The sequence below is a fragment of the Mixophyes fleayi genome, chromosome 7, assembly GCF_038048845.1.
Source record: "Mixophyes fleayi isolate aMixFle1 chromosome 7, aMixFle1.hap1, whole genome shotgun sequence".
Taxonomy (NCBI): domain Eukaryota; kingdom Metazoa; phylum Chordata; class Amphibia; order Anura; family Limnodynastidae; genus Mixophyes; species Mixophyes fleayi.
Genome location: NC_134408.1, coordinates 152,283,350 through 152,305,152, shown reverse-complemented (window position 1 = coordinate 152,305,152; position 21,803 = coordinate 152,283,350). Strand labels below are relative to the sequence as shown.

General features: G+C 44.3%; 1 protein-coding gene across 3 annotated transcripts in view; it reads left to right on the top strand.

Annotated features, from left to right (window-relative positions):
- Nucleotides 1-21,803, top strand: part of MYLK (myosin light chain kinase) — a 148,981-nt gene that overhangs the window by 30,875 nt on the left and 96,303 nt on the right. For all 3 annotated transcript variants that reach the window (XM_075181182.1, XM_075181180.1, XM_075181181.1), the window contains exon 2: nucleotides 16,230-16,385. In XM_075181182.1, the coding sequence (XP_075037283.1) occupies nucleotides 16,236-16,385 (150 nt within the window). In that variant the 5' untranslated portion in view covers nucleotides 16,230-16,235. The remainder of the gene's footprint in view (nucleotides 1-16,229; nucleotides 16,386-21,803) is intronic.

Here is a 21,803-nt window from a genome sequence, read left to right as displayed (position 1 = left end):
GTAATGGCGTTGAGTCCACGAAAATCTATACAAGGGCGTAATGATCCATCCTTCTTTTTGACGAAGAAGAACCCAGCTCCAGCGGGAGAGGTGGAAGGTCGAATGAACCCACGCTGGAGATTCTCCTGTATGTACTCAGATGTGGCCTGAGTTTCAGGTAACGAGAGAGGATAGACCCGACCCCTGGGAGGAGTCTTGCCAGGTAGAAGGTCGATCGGACAATCCCAAGAACGATGAGGAGGAAGACGTTCAGACTGAGCTTTATCAAACACATCGGCAAATGAAGCATACTGAGGAGGGAGTCCCGGGGAGGAAGATGAGATGGAAGATTGCTGTACTTTAAGAGGAATAACTTGAGAGAGACAACGATGGTGACATTCAGGCCCCCAAGACGTAACTTGAGGGGTGCGCCAGTCAATCTGGGGAGAGTGACATTGAAGCCATGGAAGGCCTAAGACAATCGGACTTGTCGTAACAGGAAGAATTAAAAACGAAATTTCTTCATGGTGTAGTACACCAATCTGAAGGGTTACTGGAGACGTACTCTGGGTGATGAGACCATTGATGAGACGTGATCCATCTATAGCCGTCACAGTAATGGGTGTTTTTAAAGTGATCACTGGTAGGGACCATTGATTCACTAGTGATTTAGAAATGAAATTTCCTGCTGCTCCGGAATCAATCAATGCCTGTGACTCAAAGGATTTGGTAGCAAAGGAAATCGTAACATCGAAAGCGCAGACTTTAGATTTCATAGACAATGGAGAGGACTCCAGGGACCCTAACTTCACCTCTCCAGAACTAGTTAGGGCCTGGCATTTCCCGATTTCTTAGGGCAAGAACTGAGCATATGTGTGGAATCAGCACAATAGATACAGAGTCTATTCTTTACTCTTCGTTTCCTCTCTTCTAAAGATAATTTGGAACGTCCTATCTCCATGGGAATCACAGAAGGTGAAACTGGACGAAATTGAGGGTTTAAACGAAGAGGTGCTTTAGCAGCAGTTGTTTTCTCAGATTCTCTTTCACGAAATCTCATGTCTACACGATGGCAAAGAGAGATCAAATCTTCTAGTGACGAAGGAAGCTCTTGGGTAGTCAGTGCATCTTTAATTTTATCGGAGAGCCCCTGCCAGAAGGCGGCAACTAATGCTTCAGTGTTCCACTGAAGTTCAGAGGCTAAGATCCTAAATTGAATGACATACTGTCCTACTGTATGGGAGCCTTGTCGCAAACGAAGAATGCTGGAAGCAGCGGAGGTCACACGACCTGGTTCATCGAACACACTTCGGAACGTGGAAATGAATTTGGCACTATCTTGTAGAATTGGATCGTTTCTCTCCCACAGAGGGGAGGCCCAAGCCAGGGCTTGTCCAGAAAACAATGAGATAAGATAGGCCACTCTGGAACGATGGGTAGAAAAATTTTGAGGTTGGAGTTCAAAATGGACTGAACATTGGTTAAGGAAACCTCTACAAGTTTTGGGGTCCCCGTCATATTTTGACGGAGTAGGCAGGTGAAGCGTAGGAGCTGTAGACACCTGGGATGGCACTGGGGAAACGGAGGAAAGCACAGGAGCTTCAATACTAGCTGTAACAGTCTGTCCAGATGTTCCTTGGGAGGTTAACGATTGGTAACATTGAAGTAACAGCTGTTGGCGAGCATCCTGTTGCTCCACACGGCTGACCAGATGCTGCAGCATCTCTTTAGCAGTAGGTTCCGTATCTGGGTCTGTCATGGCCTGATCTTACTGTCACGGGCACTAGGAGTCTTTACCCAGGGATCACCAGGTGATAGGCTTACCAGAGCAGTATAGGTGGTAATATGGTACTCTGGTAGCAGGGTGATCACGGAACAGGAAATAGCAGATGATGAGATGCTCAGGAAAGTCTATGACTAGCAGCACTGGCAATATGGAGGTAGTAATACACGAGGAACTGTATGGACAAAGGACACGTGAAGGTAGTCAGTGGTCTGCGGTAGCAAGTTGTACCACTGCTATAGTGAGGAGGAATGTCCAACAGAAACGAGGAGGTGATGAGAGTCAGCGGTCTGCGGATAGCAAGTTGTACCGCTGTCTGAGTGAAGGAATGGAATCCAAGTGGAGGTATCCGGGGAGTCAGTGGTCTGCGTTAGCAAGTTGTACCACTGCTATGTGAGAGGATACTGGAACAGGTGAAACTGTAAACAGGAGTCAGTGGTCTGCCACTAGCAAGTGGTACTACTGAATATATATGTGAGGAGGTGCACGGGGAGAGACTGCAACACAATATATACACGGGCACCTTGACTTTGATCCACAGTAATATGCACAATATAAATGTATAAATGACTGAACAACACTGCCAATATAGAAAGTCTCTTGAAGCAATCCGGCATGAGATAACACAGTCAATGATGGCAATAGACTCAGCGGATAGTACACTCCAGAGGAGAACCAACACAGTCCAGCAAGGTATGCAATACACAGCACAGTCAATGGGAAGTATGCATACCGTGGTTCAGGAGAAGGCAGTCAGACAGGAGTGCAGAGATACCTGAAGGGCAGGAGGCCAGCAGGATACAAGTCCCTGGATGGGTGAAGCAGGGGTCTATCAGGTGCAGCGCACAGGTAGGTAGACCAGCAGGGAACACAGGAAGGCGTGGAGAGCGGATCAGCAGTAGATGGATGAGTAGCGCTGAGAAGTAACAGCAGCGGGTCTCTGCGGGAACACGGAGGTAACCAATAGCAACCAGCAGGTGCAGTAACGATGGGACACCGGAGCAGAGTTGAACTGGAACAGATGATCACGGAGAGTAGCGGGTAGCAATAGTGGCAGCAGACTCAAGGAAACACGGTAGAGTTGACAAGGACTGAAGACTGAAGCGCACAGAGGCAGCGGATAGGAATCAGTTAAACAGTCGCGATGAAACACAGACGGGTTGCAGGTTGAAGACTGTAGTGCACGGAGGCAGCGGATAGGAATCAGCTAGCAGTCACGATGATGAAACACAGACGAGTTGCAGGTTGAAGACTGTAGTGCACGGAGGCAGCGGATAGGCATCAGCTAACAGTCCCAATGATACATGGTAGAGTTGAAGTGATTAGAAGACTGTAGTGCACGGAGGCAGCGGATAGGAATCAGCTCACAGTCACGATGATACAGTAGATGGTAGAAGTGGTATGGGAACCACAGTAGCAGAAGTGGTTTGGAAACCACAGAGGTAGAAGTGGTTTGGAAACCACAGGAATCAGCAGGGCTGAATAAACAAGGAAACACAGGAACACCTTCAGAGACTCATGGGGAATGAGACTCCAAGATCAGGCAACGTGGTGTTGACCACAGGTGCTTAATATAGGGAGGTTGCCTGATCTGCCAATTAAGTTAAAGGAACATACACTGAAGGTTTGGAAAGGGCTGCGCATGCGCAGTCCCTCAGGATGGAGGACGGCCACGGTTCCTAAATGTCCGGGAAGAAGCACTCACAGTCCGGTGAGTGACAGACATTCTGGGAGAGTAGGCAACTATGCGTTAAAGAAAAGCAGCTAATGAATCTCTACAGACTGAAGTGTCTTTTACATTTCTGTCTCCATTACTGAAGTCATGTTGTCTTACCTATCAGTCTTTGATTAAATCTTGGTCTCCATGAAAATGGCCACCTCCATAGGCATCAATACATGGACATAGGACACAATTTCTGAACTGTGTCATCATGCCACAGATGGCGAAGCCAACCACGTCTTGTACTGGCTCAGCATCAGGGAGAATGCCAGACTCTTCAGGGAGTGCGGGAGATCACCCCTATCTCAGGGAGTCTCCCTGACATTCAGAGAGAGCTGACAAGTATGGTGTAGGTGAGGTATTCATGCTATTCCTAGGGCTTCCTATTGGTTACTTATGCCAACAGAGTAATACCCCATTCATACTGCACCAAAAACCCGGGTTTTTGCAGAGGCACGCTGAAAAACCCAGGTCTTGGTGCAGTATGAATAGTCCAACCACAAAATCCCGGGTCTAAAATCCCGGGACTTAGACCCGGGATTTTGCGAGGGGTAATTCCCGGGTTGGACCCCGCTCGCCTGCAGTATGAATCGTGCAACCCGTGTAATTCCTGGGTCTCACCATTCATACTGTAAAAAAAAAAAATTGTGAGGTAAAAAAAAAAGATTTTAATTAATAAAAAATACATAACAAATGTTTACTTAACTTATTTTCAGCCAGCGGTGTCTCCGGTGCGTTGCCGGCTGTCAGGGGGACCTCTGGGTACTAAAATGACGTCATTTCTAATGGACTAGAAATTACGTCATTTTAGTACCCAGTCTATGTGTATTCTAGGTCTGCAGAAACAATACATCAATAATTATATATCCGGTAGACCAGACTATTTGTTTAACAGAAGCTATCTTTGTTTACCTAAACAGGAGATCTAGATAGGGGTAGTGTCCCCTCCTCTGTTAAAATCTAGTCAGGCAAGTGTTATGTTTAAAACACAATGGAGTGAATGTCACCATTACATTATGCTGTAACCATTTATTTAGATTGTGTATATTTGGCCTTGATATTTACATTGCTAGTTAACCACACGTCACAGGCTAAAAATGAGAAACTGTAATATTGTGCTTTTAGCTACATCTGTAGGCAAATGAGATAATGTTTAGTAGTGTATTCACAAGCCAGACATGGTGGCTTTCTGGGTCTGATTTAAGCACCTTAATTAGGAAACGTGTATTATATTCCTGTACCTTAATATCCTAAGACACAGCAGACAGACAACACCCCTACAGCCTGAGGCTACTCTGTGGGTATAAGATAGAGCAGTGTCAGGGGGGTGATGGAGGAAAGATCAGGCTGGTGTAGGAGGTAATGGTTCCTCCCAGCTGACGGAGGACAGAGATCAGGGGAAGGACTGCGAGGACACTTGTTCCTCTTCCTTTGGATATGTTACCCCAGGTCTTGTGAATCTGTGCGCTCGCCAAAAGTGAGGTGACAGTGAAGCCGGACCACTGACCTGCTGGCAGTCACTGGGGCTTCGTACTCCTAGGAAAGCGTGAGTCTATGGTCGTATTTCCCAAGGTGGCCATAATAGGATCAGTATTGTATGTACTACGCTCGTGTACATACCTGTAATTGTTACTCCTGTACATATGTTGGTTTTGTGCCTGTTGTTGCTGTTCCATTAATAAAAGCTGCCATTGGTTAAGTTGAATATCTGCCTGGGTGGAAGTATTTACCCACGTACAGGGGTAGACCCCGTTCCCTCACAACCACCTCTCACTCCCACCTTCCAAATTCATAAAACACGAGGGGGAAGTGCTAACTTCAAATATCATTATTGTATCAGACGGTGATGTGTCCTCCCGGTCACCAGTATAATGATTGTTATGTCTCTTTAATGTGCTCCCTGGCATTAGATGGTTACTAATATGAGAACAGAACTATAAAACCACTTCCACGTTTCTTTAATTAGTTTTGGTTGAAGTGTTCTGTGATTGGGATCTGATAGCAGGGGCTGATATTCCGGTGTTCCTGCTGTGCTCTGTTCCTCCGTCGTGTGATTAGATTCCGGGGTCATCTAATGGTGATATTATTATCCCTGAAGTCTGTGCCTGACGATCTAAACTGTTAAATATCTGATAATAAATAAACATGTGTCCACCTTATAATTACCAAATTCCTATCCAAGGAACAATTAATAATTACTGAAAATTTAAGTGCCATCTCTCGCAATTTAATGTATAATAATAATTCGATTTAATGGTGCTTTAACGTAATGATGGAAGCAGTCACAGTAAATACCATGAATAAAGAATGATCAGTCAAAGCCCCTACACTATGAAGTATAAAAATCCCACTATAATGTCACAAAATGAAGTTCGGGAAAGTCATAGTGAATGAGAAGACACATATCATGGACCTTACGCGTTTCGCCGCTGTATCTTTCCAGGCAGTGGTAGTTGGAAAGAGCAGCCGACCAGCGAAGGTGGTTCTGACACCAGATCCCCCTGCTCAGTGCTCCCCCATCAGTCTGGTGTTCCTGGGGTCATATTAGGGGGTGTATTAATTAGGGACTAGCTCGTTATATCAGGCCACACCTGCTACATGTCTGCGTCGCTCACAGTTAGGCTCTTGCAGTTTATTGGATTTTGGAGAGTACAGAGATTAACTGGAGGCCACTATAGGGGTATAATGATCCCTACGGCATCCTCGGGGCAGTCAGCGAGATCTGGCCATCGTCTCAATGTAAGGGGTTATCCAGCCATAGAGCTTTATTGACCCCAACTCAAAATATTCTCTCCAAATTATAACTTGTAGTGAAATTTAAATACTCTTCTATCATATTGCAGTACGTACTATTTGATGCTTGTGCAATATAGCGACTGATGTGAGTGAGTTCTCTGTGCAGCGCTGCGGAATTAGTGGCGCTATATAAATAGATGATGATAGTGGTTTTATAATATAAATATTACATGTACTGTGTTTGGAGAAGCAGAGTCTGTAAAGGTGCCCGTGTATTGGCAGATGCCCGACCCAAGAGCCCAGATCTGTCTCCATTTCCACTATATGCACATGTTGGCACATTGGACAGCTGTTCCATAACTATTGCAGGTGCCAGTCCTGATGGGCATATGGGCTCCAGATCCGCGGCCTTAGTTAGGTCTGAAACAGCCATAAAAAATGGCGGCATGTATGGAAGCAACACGTTGGCGTAATTCTGATTCACTCATCCCTCTGATATTAGACTGATGTATTCTTCACATTACAGCGCAGCCAGTGGATTGGAAACAGCAAAATTTTAGGGGGAGGGAATCTTCTAAAAATGTCTGACGAGATTTAAATATTAAATATATATGGGATATAAGGAGCATTGTCTTGATCTTAATTAGGGTTGTGCATTTCTGAAGCACATCTATAATACATTTTTATTTTATTGTTTCAAAGTATTTTTATTGTTACTGCCTAAGCAGTAACAATAAAAATACTTTGAAACAATAAAATTAAAATAAGTAACATGGTATAGTAAAGTGTAACAGAATATACATTGGTGTTTGTATAGAAAAGTATTTTCATGAGTAATATTTAAAATGAAAAGAATTTGGTTTCTACACCAAAAATAGACCTAAAACGGTAGATACAGGTAACTTAATGTCTGAATAGGTTCCAATGTTTCTGTTCTTCAGCTGCTGACACATTAATATTGGAGCAGCATCGGCTGCGTATTCGGCGTCCTCTGCTGCCGTTTCCTCTCCATCCTGCTCTGATGCTTCCTGTATATGATACAGTCAAACTATAGATCTCTCTCTTCTCGCCCCACGGCACCCCTGTCTCTCGCCCCACGGCACCCCTGTCTCTCGCCCCACGGCACCCCTGTCTCTCGCCCCACGGCACCCCTGTCTCTCGCCCCATACTTTCCAGACTATCTGGAGGGCTGAAATCCCTCATTTCTCCAACGCCAGTCTCCAGATTTCCTTATTCTTTTCCAGATGTCCGGCCAGGGAGCTAAACGAGCTGGATCTGAGGTTTGGCAGCGGCAGAATCCTCCTTGTCTCCTTAGATTGAGAGGAGGGTGGGCTTCTAGACGCTGCCTGGCTGACATCCCTCCGTCCCACCTGCTCACACTTGCCGGCAAATCTCACAGCAGAAAAACATTATTTTTGGCAACGGTGAAAATCTACTGCCACTTAGACTGTACCCGGTCATTAACCGATCGTTAACCACTATGAGCTGTGATGCTCTGCGGGCCCCAGGACAATGGAGATTCCCTAACGTCGCACTGTGAAGTAAAGGGTCTGTCTGCCAGCGTCTCGCTTCTAATGTCCAGATTTCATTTCAGGGTTCTCTGATTTAAATTTTTTTTCCCCTCTAAGGAACAACATTTTTATTATAAACTGATCATTTACTTACATTTTTCAAAATCATTGCAATGTAAGCTGTGCCTTTTGTAAAGGTGGATTCCACCTTTTAGCGTCCCTCTGTGATTTTAAGCAGTGTGTTTATATCATCAGATACCCCCCCTGCTGTCTCTCATATCAGGACAGCAAACATCAATGAAACTTCCCTGATCATATAAATATATGGATAAAAAACACAGAATGAGGCTAGAAAGGGAAGCAGGGTATTTAGCTGATGGACGACATGTACTAACCCCCCCTATAATAAAATAAATGTATCTGGAGGCGAACAACCCCTTTAGCACAAAGTGATCTTATTATCAGGTACAATTTGCTTTTAGTATGTAAAACAACATTTGAATGAAGCATATGTCAGATGAGTACAGCAACTAGTTTTATTCAGCAAATGTTGATCTAGAAATGTCTTGTAGGGGTCCCTTGAGATTGATGTGATTTACACATTGTGGCGTTAAATTTCCTAGTTAATGAGGAGACTCGTGTAAGGGGCTGATTTACAGTATACATTTATAACGATGTAACAGCTGGTGATCCGCGGTACAGTTGCAGTGTTATTTAGTGATACGGTGCAGGCGTTCTGCATTATACTCTGACTAATGAGCATTGTGGAAGCACCGGTCCTATCTTCAGAGATCGCTCTGATAATCGTCTTTCTACAAACATCTAATGAGCCTGTTGGATTCTACCTTAGTGGCCGATTGGATAATGATCGCTGCGTCATTACATTCATAGAAATGTTTATATTGATTTGTATAAGAGATGACTGGGCAGAATTGTATCAGGAAGAGTCCTGTGTGACAGCTGATTATATGTGTGTGGGTGTATGTATGTATGTATATAATATGTATGTATGTATGTATATGTGTGTATATATATATATATATATATATATATATAGTATATATGTGTGTGTGCAGGATATGGTCATTTTCCAGCTGATAGGAATTCTGCTCTATTCTTATTACTGTGACCTAATGTGCCAGAGAGAGACAGCGTCTGATTTCATAGCTCCTCTTTTCCGATATTGTAGCTTTGTAAAGAACCCTGTATTATATGAGAGAGAGAGAGAGAACCCCTGTATTGTACGAGAGGGAGGGAGAACCCCTGTATTGTACGAGAGGGAGGGAGAACCCCTGTATTGTACCAGAGAGGTGATTCAGTAGAATACATTGTCCCCCTGTGGATAGACCAGGGACGTGTGGTTTATACTGTTGATTCCTGTTAGCACTGCAGCTTTTTGCATCATTTTGGCTCCACCTCCTGCGGCGAGAAGCCACGATAGCGTAATCCTGTAACATTAAGCAATTCACTGTGAATCGTATCATTGAGGCCCCTGTTCCTCCTGCTCCACTAGGATGGGGTTGGGTAGTCTGCTCTCATGGAAATTCAGCTAATTTCCTGGCCGTTCAGGGAGACTAGGTCGGTATAACTAACACTAATGGCAATCAATCAGTAATTAGCTTTTATCGGTCTATTGAAAAGTTAGGAAACTTAAGCAATCATCTAATTGGTCACTGTGATTTAAGTGCAGGCTTCTATCTTGTAACATTGTTGGTGAATATCCCCCAAAGGCTGATTATCAGCAGTACGATGTCCAGACTTTGATATGTCCAGGACTGTTTGATATCGGAGTAAGTAGCTGGTAATACACTGCAGGGTGTGAGGAGAGCTCCTTAGGGGTCTTGGGTACTGGGTTCTCCTCCTCTGAGCCGGTTCTATAAGACGTTAGTTACTAAAAATGTGTATTATAAAGGGAACCAGGAACGGAACACACTTTATATACATACTGGTGGATTACTTGGCTGCTGATGAAATAACCATAGTGTGTCCATGTGGTAAGGAATATAGATTGTAAGCTCAGTTGGTCTGGGTCTGATGAGAATGATTACATTTTCGCTGTAAGGCGCTGCGGCATATATAGGCGCTATATAAATACCTGTTAATAATACTTATCATCTGTTCCAGAATAAATATTAATTTTGAAATCTGTTTTGGTTGCCGGTAACCTGTCATTATTGCCGCAGTCTTGTTTATGCCAAGCCGCAGACTGCGCCATCTTTCCAGTATTTTGGAGACAAACATGGCTGCTGCCACTGTAGTTGTAAGAAGAGTGAAAATGCTCTGCAGCTGTTGTGAAACTACAAGTTCCAGCATGCCTTGCCCCACGTCATGCTGAGCCATGTAGTTCCACAACAGCTGTAGACACGTCTACATTATGGGTCCTCTGTAAACTCCAGAACCGCTCGGATTGTGCAGATTATCATCTGGGAGCTGGAATGTGAGCAGAGGGGGCAGATCTGTACTTGCACCATAAATTGCATTTTTAGAAATGTTAACACACTACAGAAACCTTTGATCTTATAAATGAGATTTTATAACCATTCCAGTTTTTCTTGCTTCTGTTGACGGATTATTTCACTTCTTAAAGGAACTCTGTTCCTGCACATAATTGCTTCGACTTCTGTCTGTGTGTGTGTGTGTTAGGGAATTTAGACTGTAAGCTCCAATGGGGCAGGGACTGATGTGAATGAGTTCTCTGTACAGCGCTGCGGAATTAGTGGTGCTATATGAAATAATGATGATGATGATGATGATGATGACTTCGTTCTGGTTCATTATCTACTTGATGCTGGAATCCTTTTCTCCTATAGGCCTGATAATGATTCCTATCCTGGCAGGATAAACTTGGACTCGTCCACTCACCGATCTATCCTCAAATATCCTATTTAAAAAAAAATTCTATTCAAAGGGAAATGAAAAATATTTAGTGATGTTACCAGGGCTGCGATCTGGCTGCACACAAAGGAGTATGTGAGCCGGCTCAGGGCTCAGTCTTACTCTGTAAGTTAATGGGGTGTTCCTGCCACTTCCAGGCATCTGTAGAAGAGATTCACCCCCTCGTCCCCCCCACGAGCTCAGCCTGGACTGTCTCACATTGTCAGGGAGAAGGTGTCGGGTATTATCAGCCAACAAACGCAGCGTCGCTCCGTGAGCTCCACAAATCTGTATTGTTGTAATGTAGGGAAAATCTGAGCTTTATTATGTCATAGTTACAACGTCTGATCCCCAGACCCAGCAATATGCATCAGATTGTATATATCAGGGGCAGGAGAGGGACTTACAGCCAAAGTGACCTGAAGATGCGGATCTGATTATACACCCCCAGATGCTGTCCCTGAGCTCTGATTATACTCGGGGTTACTCCATCCTCACGGCTGTAATAATAAAATGGACCAGTCGGCTACACCCAGTGATTGATCCTCATGTCTCAGTGTCAGTAGTTCCTGCTTAATTCATAGGATGATATATTCCCATGAATATTGGTTCATAGAATGGCGGCCTCATAGGTAACAGGTACACAGTCATCATCATCATCAGCTATTTATATAGCGCCACTAATTCCTCAGCGCTGTACAGAGAACTCACTCACATCAGTCCCTGCCCCATTGGGGCTTACAGTCTAAATTTACACACACACACACATTGCTGCTGTATATGTATAATCCATGGTATCACAGGGGGACATCCAGATTTCAGACCAGGACACCCCAATATTGGCCTAGGACACCACAATTTCAGCCTTGGACACCTGCTTTCTCGGGGTGCAGCCTGTGCGAGTGTTAGATCCAAAGACCGTTCAGAGGAAAGAAAGTATTCTCTGCTCACTCTTGTATTTCCAGCCAGTAGGTGGCAGTCTCTACTTATCTACATGACCTGGTGAAGTCTGGCTCCTACTGTGTACGGGGGCACTTCCTTGAATCGCAATGGGGGGCAGATTCTAGGACTGCCATGCTGAGCGTATAAGCAAGTCCATGATCTGTAGGTAGACCAGAAAGGCCGGTGGCATATTCTGATGTTTGGTTCTTTACCACTTGGCCAACTGGTTATTTGTCAGGTCCGGTCATTCTCCGTAGTCTGTATAACAGTGTCGTACATGGCGCTGAATGACCGGTGTGCGGCACTGATTGATAATTCACAAATACCCAACGAACATTTCTTACAGAAATCTATCAGTGACTTGTATCCATATCAAGGTTTATGTGTAGATATAAACTTAGATTTTCCGGTGGACGATGACAGAGATCTAGGGACAGAAATGTAAATCTGGGAGCTCTGGTCTTCCATCCTGGCGGTGGGACATTCACTCCGTGCTCTTGGCTCTTACGAAGGCAAATGGGCTACAAGTGGGTTCCAAACATTAGGGCTCATTAGGGCTTATACACCAACCGCTACGGGGGGGGGGTTATCCCTTATATATTACATGGGGTCAGGATAGGCACTAGACAGGCCGGATGTGGTAGGAATAATATTGGGGATGTGAGAGGGGCACTATATAAAGGTGGACAGGACAGTAGAACCTGGGAATATATAATTCAGCCAATTTCACTCCACAAAAACACGTGATTTGTCCTCCAGCTCCGACCTCGGGGGTCCAGTCTTATTTTATACTTTCCCTGTTGTTCACCTTCCTATTAAACACAATTCCAGCGGGAGCCTCATAACACACAGTGTTTGTGTCTCCTCACTCTCAGGATTCACTTAATCCATAAATGAGGCCACACAGAGCAGTGTTGTAGGAGAAAAACACAAAAGTTGAATTCAATGAAATGAGTATTAGGCATGAAGCGGTAGGGGGGTGGATATAAAGCGGTAGGGGGGTGGATATAAAGCGTTAGGGGGGTGTATATAAAGCAGTAAGGGTGGTGGATATAAAGCGGTAAGGGGGGTGGATATAAAGCGGTAGAGGGGTGGATATAAAGCGGTAGAGGGGTGGATATAAAGCGTTAGGGAGGTGTATATAAAGCAGTAAGGGGGGTGGATATAAAGCGGTAGGGGAGTGGATATAAAGCGGTAGAGGGGTGGATATAAAGCGGTAAGGGTGGTGGATATAAAGCAGTAGGGGGGTGGGTATAAAGCAGTAAGGGTGGTGGATATAAAGCGGTAGGGGGGTGTATATAAAGCAGTAAGGGTGGTGGATATAAAGCAGTAAGGGTGGTGGATATAAAGCGGTAAGGGGGGTGGATATAAAGCGGTAGAGGGGTGGATATAAAGCGGTAGAGGGGTGGATATAAAGCGGTAGAGGGGTGGATATAAAGCGTTAGGGGGGTGTATATAAAGCAGTAAGGGGGGTGGATATAAAGCGGTAGGGGAGTGGATATAAAGCGGTAGAGGGGTGGATATAAAGCGGTAAGGGTGGTGGATATAAAGCAGTAGGGGGGTGGGTATAAAGCAGTAAGGGTGGTGGATATAAAGCGGTAGGGGGGTGGATATAAAGCGGTAGGGGGGTGGATATAAAGCGGTAGGGGGGTGTATATAAAGCGGTAAGGGGGGTGGATATAAAGCGGTAGAGGGGTGGATATAAAGCGGTAGAGGGGTGGATATAAAGCGTTAGGGGGGTGTATATAAAGCAGTAAGGGGGGTGGATATAAAGCGGTAGGGGAGTGGATATAAAGCGGTAGAGGGGTGGATATAAAGCGGTAAGGGTGGTGGATATAAAGCAGTAGGGGGGTGGGTATAAAGCAGTAAGGGTGGTGGATATAAAGCGGTAGGGGGGTGGATATAAAGCAGTAGAGGGGTGGATATAAAGCAGTAGAGGGGTGGATATAAAGCGATAAGGGAGGTGGATATAAAGCGGTAAGGGAGGTGGATATAAAGCGGTAGGGGGGTGGATATAAAGCGGTAGGGGGGTGGGTATAAAGCAGTAAGGGTGGTGGATATAAAGCGGTAGGGGGGTGGATATAAAGCGGTAAGGGAGGTGGATATAAAGCGGTAGGGGGGTGTGTATATAGCAGTAAGGGAGGTGGATATAAAGCGGTAGGGGGGGTGGATATAAAGTGGTAGAGGGGTGGATATAAAGCGGTAAGGGAGGTGGCTATAAAGCGGTAGGGGGGTGGGTATAAAGCAGTAAGGGTGGTGGATATAAAGCGGTAGGGGGGTGGATATAAAGTGGTAGCGGGGTGGATATAAAGCAGTAAGGGTGGTGGATATAAAGCGGTAGGGGGGTGGATATAAAGCGGTAGGGAGGTGGATATAAAGCGGTAGGGGGGTGGATATAAAGCGGTAAGGGAGGTGGATATAAAGCGGTAGGGGGGTGGATATAAAGTGGTAGAGGGGTGGATATAAAGCGGTAGGGGGGTGGGTATAAAGCAGTAAGGGTGGTGGATATAAAGCGGTAGGGGGGTGGATATAAAGTGGTAGAGGGGTGGATATAAAGCGGTAAGGGGGTGGATATAAAGCGGTAGGGAGGGATATAAAGCGGTAGAGGGGTGGATATAAAGCGGTAGGGGGGTGGGTAAAGCAGTAAGGGAGGTGGATATAAAGCGGTAGGGGGGTGGATATAAAGCGGTAGGGGGGTGGTTGGTTATAAAGTTATATAGTCTGTATCATATAACCTTTATGTCTATTGATATTCAGTGGGTAACATATTTCATCTTTCTTTGACTATTTGAAATGTTGGGAGATATTTTACTGAGACACCAATTATCTGAACCTCTTTGTTACATTGTTTTCTGTAATTACTGTATTAATCTGCGTATTGTCGGCTTCTCAGTAACTGACTGAAGAGAGTTTTGTATTTTATATAGTAAATAATTGTACAATACGATTAGTGTATAAGATTTTGTCACACAGGTCAGGTCCAGATGGCATACACCCAAGGGTCCTTATGGAGTTAAACTCGGAAATAGCTAGACCGCTATTCTTAATTTTCAGAGATTCAATCTCATCAGGCTCAGTACCAAGGGATTGGCGAATAGCAGATGTGGTGCCGTTGTTAAAAAAGGGGACGAGATCACAACCAGGGAATTATAGACATGTAAGCCTGACATCAATAGTGGGGAAACTACTGGAAGGTATTTTAAGGGACGGTATTCAGGATTACTTGTTACGCAATAAAATTATTAGTGGGAATCAACATGGATTTGTGAGGGATAGGTCATGTCAAACTAATCTAATTAGTTTCTACGAGGAAGTTAGTGGGAACTTAGACCAGGGCAGGACAGTAGATGTGGTCTACTTAGATTTTGCAAAGGCCTTTGATACAGTGCCACACAAGAGGTTAGTTTACAAAATATGGGAACTGGGTCTAGGAATCAACATTTGTACTTGGATCGAAAACTGGTTAGAGAATAGGGAACAGAGAGTTGTGATAAATGGAACATTTTCTAATTGGTCAAAAGTCTTAAGTGGAGTACCTCAAGGTTCCGTGCTGGGACCACTCCTTTTTAATATATTTATTAATGACCTTGGTGATGGTTTAGAGAGTAAAGTTTCTATTTTTGCAGATGACACTAAACTCTGTAAGGTAATAAAATCAGAGCAAGATGTAGCTTCTCTACAGAGGGACTTAAATAAACTGGAGGATTGGGCGGCCAAATGGAATATGAGGTTTAACATAGATAAATGTAAGGTTATGCATTCAGGGATCAAAAACAAGAACGCAATCTATAAATTAAATGGAATTAATTTAGGAGAATCTATAATGGAAAAGGATTTGGGAGTGCTCGTAGATAGTAGACTTAGCAATAGTGCTCAATGTCAAGCAGCAGCTGCAAGGGCAAACAAAGTATTGGCATGCATAAAAAGGGGCATAGATGCAAGGGAAGACAGTGTAATTTTGCCACTGTATAAATCGTTGGTAAGACCTCATCTTGAATATGCAGTACAGTTCTGGGCACCACTCTATAAAAAAGATAATTTGGAACTAGAAAGGGTTCAGAGAAGGGCGACAAAATTGATAAAGGGTATGGAGTCATTAAGTTATGAGGAAAGGTTAGCCAGTTTAGGCATGTTTACTTTAGAAAAGAGGCGTCTAATGGGAGATATGATTACTATGTACAAATTTATTAAGGGTCAATACAGAGAGCTTTCATGGCAACTTTTTACCCCAAGGACCATACACAGGACACGTGGTCATCCCCTAAGGTTAGAGGTGAGGAAATTTCACAACCAGCAAAGGAAGGGGTTCTTTACAGTAAGGGCAGTCAAGATATGGAATTCATTGCCAGGGAAGGTTGTGATGGCAGATTCAATACATATGTTTAAGAAAGGGTTAGACAAATTTTTAGCGGAAAGGTGTATCCAGGAATACGACCGTTAATTTAAAATGAAGGATAGTAGTGGATATAGGGTAAAAATAGGACTGCAATTGAAACAGATTGGCGGTTGCTTACTCTGGATTAATTTCAAATATAAGTGCAGGATCGCAGGAGATCCAAAATAGGTTGAACTTGATGGACTGGTGTCTTTTTTCAACCTCATCAACTTTGTTACTATGTTACTATGTAGGTCACTGTATAGGAGGTTTGGAATAACGTGTGTAATTATTTGCATTTCTTTTCAGGCTGCAATGGCGGATGTGAAACTTGTCTCTAAGTCCCCTGTGACCATGGACCCTTCTGGAATGAAGTCGTCCCTCCCCCGAGCAGCCCCAGCGTTTACACTGCCTCCCAGGAACAGCCGCACCTCAGTGGGCAGCACTGCCAGGATCGATGGCAAGGTACCCGCTCTATCACCTGACCAGATCAGTAACGTTACATGTGTGTGTACTGTGCTCGGGGTGTATTTACAGCAGGATTACCTATCAGTACATCACTCAGGAAATAAGGATGCAGTGGGCATTCTGTAACTCTTCTGATTTATTTTTAAAAAACAAGTTTATATATTTTTTTAGAAGAGTATTTTTGTGGCATTAACAAATCACAGGGCAGAAGTAGAGGGATAATTGACACTATAACATTATAGGATACAGAGGACAAAAGAGGGTGATTAATAAAATGACATCTGGTGATGTCAGAACTCTCAGATGGTCCCTTGGTACCCACCGCCCCCCCTGCTGAGGCTCCGCTTACTGTCCTGTTATTCACACAGACATGCAGGTGGGACACAGGGTAACCCTGCGTATGACGTGATGGCACACGCTATGTCATGTGACACGCACCCTCTGTCCAGGTGCAAGTACATCACTAACTGGTCCTGAGAGACTGTAAATGGAACCATGATCAATAAATGTCACCTCCTGCTGCAATAATACAGACAATGGCCAGAGGTACCGAGGTGGATAATTTTATTTAGACACAATTTTCCATGTAACAGGAGCCTCATATTGTTACTCTTTTCTATTGGGTACACTGCTCCTTCCACTATATAACTCTCCGTCTGTGGCTTCCTGCTGCCTCCATTCCCCTCCTCACATCATGTCACTGCCCCTGTCGCATGCAGCCCTGTCCTCACTAACACATCACTCATCTCCTGATATACTCTGTGCTGCTGGGGACCCTGCTCCTTCCTCTATATAACTCTCAGTCTGTGGCTTCCTGCTGCCTCCATTCCCCACCTCACATCATGTCACTGCCCCTGTCACATGCAACCCTGTCCTCACTAACACATCACTCATCTCCTGATATACTCTGTGCTGCTGGAGACCCTGCTCCTTCCACTATATAACTCTCAGTCTGTGGCTTCCTGCTGCCTCTATTCCTCTCCTCACATCATGTCACTGCCCCTGTCACATGCAGCCCTGTCCTCACTAACACATCACTCATCTCCCGATATACTCTGTGCTGCTGGAGACCCTGCTCCTTACACTATATAACTCTCAGTCTGTGGCTTCCTGCTGCCTCCATTCCCCTCCTCACATCATGTCACTGCCCCTGTCACATGCAGCCCTGTCCTCACTAACACATCACTCATCTCCTGATATACTCTGTGCTGCTGGGTGACCCTGCTCCTTCCACTATATAACTCTCAGTCTGTGGCTTCCTGCTGCCTCTATTCCTCTCCTCACATCATGTCACTGCCCCTGTCACATGCAGCCCTGTCCTCACTAACACATCACTCATCTCCCGATATACTCTGTGCTGCTGGAGACCCTGCTCCTTACACTATATAACTCTCAGTCTGTGGCTTCCTGCTGCCTCCATTCCCCTCCTCACATCATGTCACTGCCCCTGTCACATGCAGCCCTGTCCTCACTAACACATCACTCATCTCCTGATATACTCTGTGCTGCTGGGTGACCCTGCTCCTTCCACTATATAACTCTGTCTGTGGCTTCCTGCTGCCTCCATTCCCCTCCTCACATCATGTCACTGCCCTGTCCGCACTAACACAATTACACGAGTAGATGGGTCACTGCCTCCCACAAGATCCACATTCCGACTCCTGAAATACTCTGTGAGACTGTGAGTTTTCCGATGCTCTGATTGGCTTTAGGTTATTCTGTCCCCGACCACTTGAAAACTGGGGGCAGAATGAACAAATAGGAGCTGAAGAATTCTATAACAAACGTGCTTTGTCCTGGTCTTATCCAGCATAATGCGGTCAGTCCTCGTGATGGTGCGACGGGAGAAAAGTCCTCACATTCTTATTTTTGTCATATCTGAGCTGGTTGTGACATTCAGCTTAATCCCCGTATTGTGTGCAGGAGACAGGTTGTACTCTCCTGTGTAATCCACAATGTGGTGTAGTCAGACCCCTGTCTTCTGCTGGTCTCTGGGAGGGGAATAACATTTTTGCTATTACTGTCTTCTCACAACTCCGGTTCTCTAATATCTGCTCTACAAATCCTGCTGGTAAAATGTTCTGCAATTTGACACAAAGGGGGGTATTCAATTGTTGCCGTTAACGCGCTAAAACAAAAAAAAACGAGCGCTCTAAAAATATTAGCGTTAATACGGTAATATGCGCGTAAATACCGTTAATACTGTAGTTTACTCGCTGAATTTCATCTCGCAGCTCTGAAATTTAGCGAGTAATTACCGTATTAACGCTAATATTTTTAGAGCGCTCGTTTGAGAGCGTTAACGGCAACAATTGAATACCCCCCAAAGTGTAAAACGCGTAGTTGGAGAATAACGCGCCCTTCCTGCATCTTGTTTTCTTCAAATCCTTGACCCTAACCTGTTTTGTTTTACATTCCCAAAAATGGAGATTAATTGCTGTGGAACTAAAAGTCCCAGCATGCCATGTCAGCATGTGGCTGCTGTAGCATGCTGGGACTTATAGTTCCACAACGGCTGGCAAGCCACAGGTTGTCTTATCCTGATGTAGATTATTAGTGCAAGACATAAAACAGGATTAATGCTCTTCGGTAACTATCGCAGTTATTTTGTAGACTTTGCTTCTTGAATTCTTTCACTAATGGGCTCCAACTGTTTTCTCTGAAGCTATAGGAGTGAGCAAGGTGTTTAGTTGTCTTCATGGTGACGTGATATGTGAAGCCTCCACTTTGGCAGCCGGGACGCCCCCAGTCAGGCCAAGTTCTCCATGTGCCTATTAAAAGGTAGCGGCTGCTGCGGGCTGACCCGGCATTGCGTAATCCACTGGATTCCAAGTTTCCAGATATTAAGTGAGAGGCTGAGGTTTAGCCGGGGGTTACAGACACCTTCCAGGAATGTGGGAAGATTTATCGCGTACGACGTCACCTAATAAACTGATGGCACCAGAAGCTGGAACAGAACCGTGCAGAGCTGGAAAGGCTGTATTAATGTGGTGTATATTCTGTAGATTATAACATTGGTGCAAGAGTTTCCCTGAATCACAGCAACCAGACAGTAATTTGCTCTTTCTTGTCTCCTGCAGCTTAAGCTGGGTACAGACCTGTGTAATCTTACTGCAGATGTGATTTGTGTAACGATGTCACCAACGACTGAAAGTCCCGATGACCATCCTGATCCATGTGTACACACCTACACAATATACCGTCAGATCTGTGATCTGCATCTCTCATAACCATCTGTGATAAGATATCTGCCTGCGCTGCTGGTGGTGACTGCGTGCACACTGCCACATTTACCTGACATCGTTCCATCGTTGATCATGATTATTAGGAAGTTTATAAAACCAAATCAACAGATGCGATGTGCTTTGTATGATAAGACATGATCGTTGGAGCGTATGCACTAATGCGATATCTGAACAAATGGCCGTTTGTTGTGTGATCTGCACTATAACTGTATTAGTGTGTACCCAGCTTAACACAATGATTACTCAGTGTCTGACTATTATGAATTAGAGGAGACATCACAATAAGACAAAACGTTTACACCTAAATGTACTGTTGGTAATTGATCCCTCGTGTTTCAGTTTGATCTCTGTGTCCGCTAATCTCGGGAGCGAGAGATAAGATGTTGGAAGCTTTGTAGTCTGATAAGGTGCAAATGTCATCACTTTATAACCTGCAGTTTTTACTGCGACATCGGCCTTATTACGGATCTTCTGTCTGTCTGCGAGAACCCGTCCGACTCTCACCGGTCACTGAGTCGCGTCGCTCAGTAACTTATTGATTTTTACTTTCCTTTATTTTGTGGTAATGATACATACATTACATCTTCTGTAAGACGTGACCAGCAGTGATTCCCCCACCAGTCTACGGGACATATTTGTGTGTTATATGTATTTAGCTAAAGAATGAATTCATAAAATATGTTTAAATGATTTAGCAGGAATTACAGGTCAGCTAAGTTTTATACTGAAATTTTAAATAATCAAAGAAGATTTACTTGTTTATAAGGGGCCACGTGACTACAGACACGGGGTGTAGAGGACGAAGTGGTCATTGGTCAGAATGAAGAGGTTAATGGACCAATTGGGACAAACCCAAGCTATCCGGCATCCATTCTAGTCTTCACCCACCTTATTATATTATATATCTTATTATTATTATTCTTTATTTATATGGCACCACAAGGTATCCGCAGCGCCGTACAAAATACAAACATCCAATACATTATACCTTTATAATAGCCGGTCTTATTGTACCAGGTTCCACTTGTGATCATTGCGAGATTGACGGAGGAGTACATTGTCATCACTTGGCTCCCACACTCCACGCGTGACCCCGCTGCTGCCGGCAGATGTGCGTCTGGATGGAGCGACGGCCAGGATCTCGCAGAATATAAATATTACAGCATTCTTGGCCTCCTCCGATAGGCAGATATACAAATGGCTAGACAGAAGATTTACTCCAGAATATGTTTCCAAGGGAAATCTCTCCGAACAGGAGACGGTGAATTAGGATGTAACCATCACAATGAGAAGCGCGATATTAAAAGCACAGGAAAGTCTCCACAAGACATTAAGGGAAATCATTGTGGAAAAACCAATTCTGGAATATCAAAGAACAAAAATGATTTAAATGAAAATTCCGCTCATAATTCTCTCCTTATTGGTAACAGGTTGATCTGCAGCATATTATTCATCTGTCTCAAAATTACAATGTATCAGAATTGTCAGTGAACATCCCAACATGAAACAATGAGGATAATATAAGCCCCGCCCTGATCAGTATTGGCCCCACCCCCAGAAGCAAAGCCCACACTCTCACTAATAGCAGCGTATGGATCAGGAACACCAATCATTCTGCATAAAATAAGCTGTTCGTCAGGAACTCGCTGCCTTTGGCGATATTAAAATTACCTATTTATTTGGACTGAAGATCCTGTCATGTGACCATTCAGAGCCAATCAGAAGACTTGGAAGCTGGAATCTTCCTGATGTCACACTGAGCATGCTCCCGCCAGTACCTGGGCTGTTCTCACGCTCATTAATACTCATGAATATTCATATCTACCCAGAAGATGGATAAGCTCATGTTGTATATATTGTGATTGGGGACACAGGAAGATTCTGATCTCTAATTTACCAATTTGTGAACATTATTCTGTACTATTTATTATCTCTGTCGATTCCCTCCCGGCTTATAATAATAATAATAATAATAATAATAATAATAATAATAATGATTTGTAGCTGATTATGTTGTCAGGAGCTCAGTATAAGATTCACCCTCAGAACTTGACGTCATAAAACCACTGAACACACGTGTTCCTGCAGGTCATACAAGGGCTGACAACAACGTGTCCGGTAACAAGACAGGAAGTTCATAGTTCATCTTAACCGCTTCTAATTGTGACAA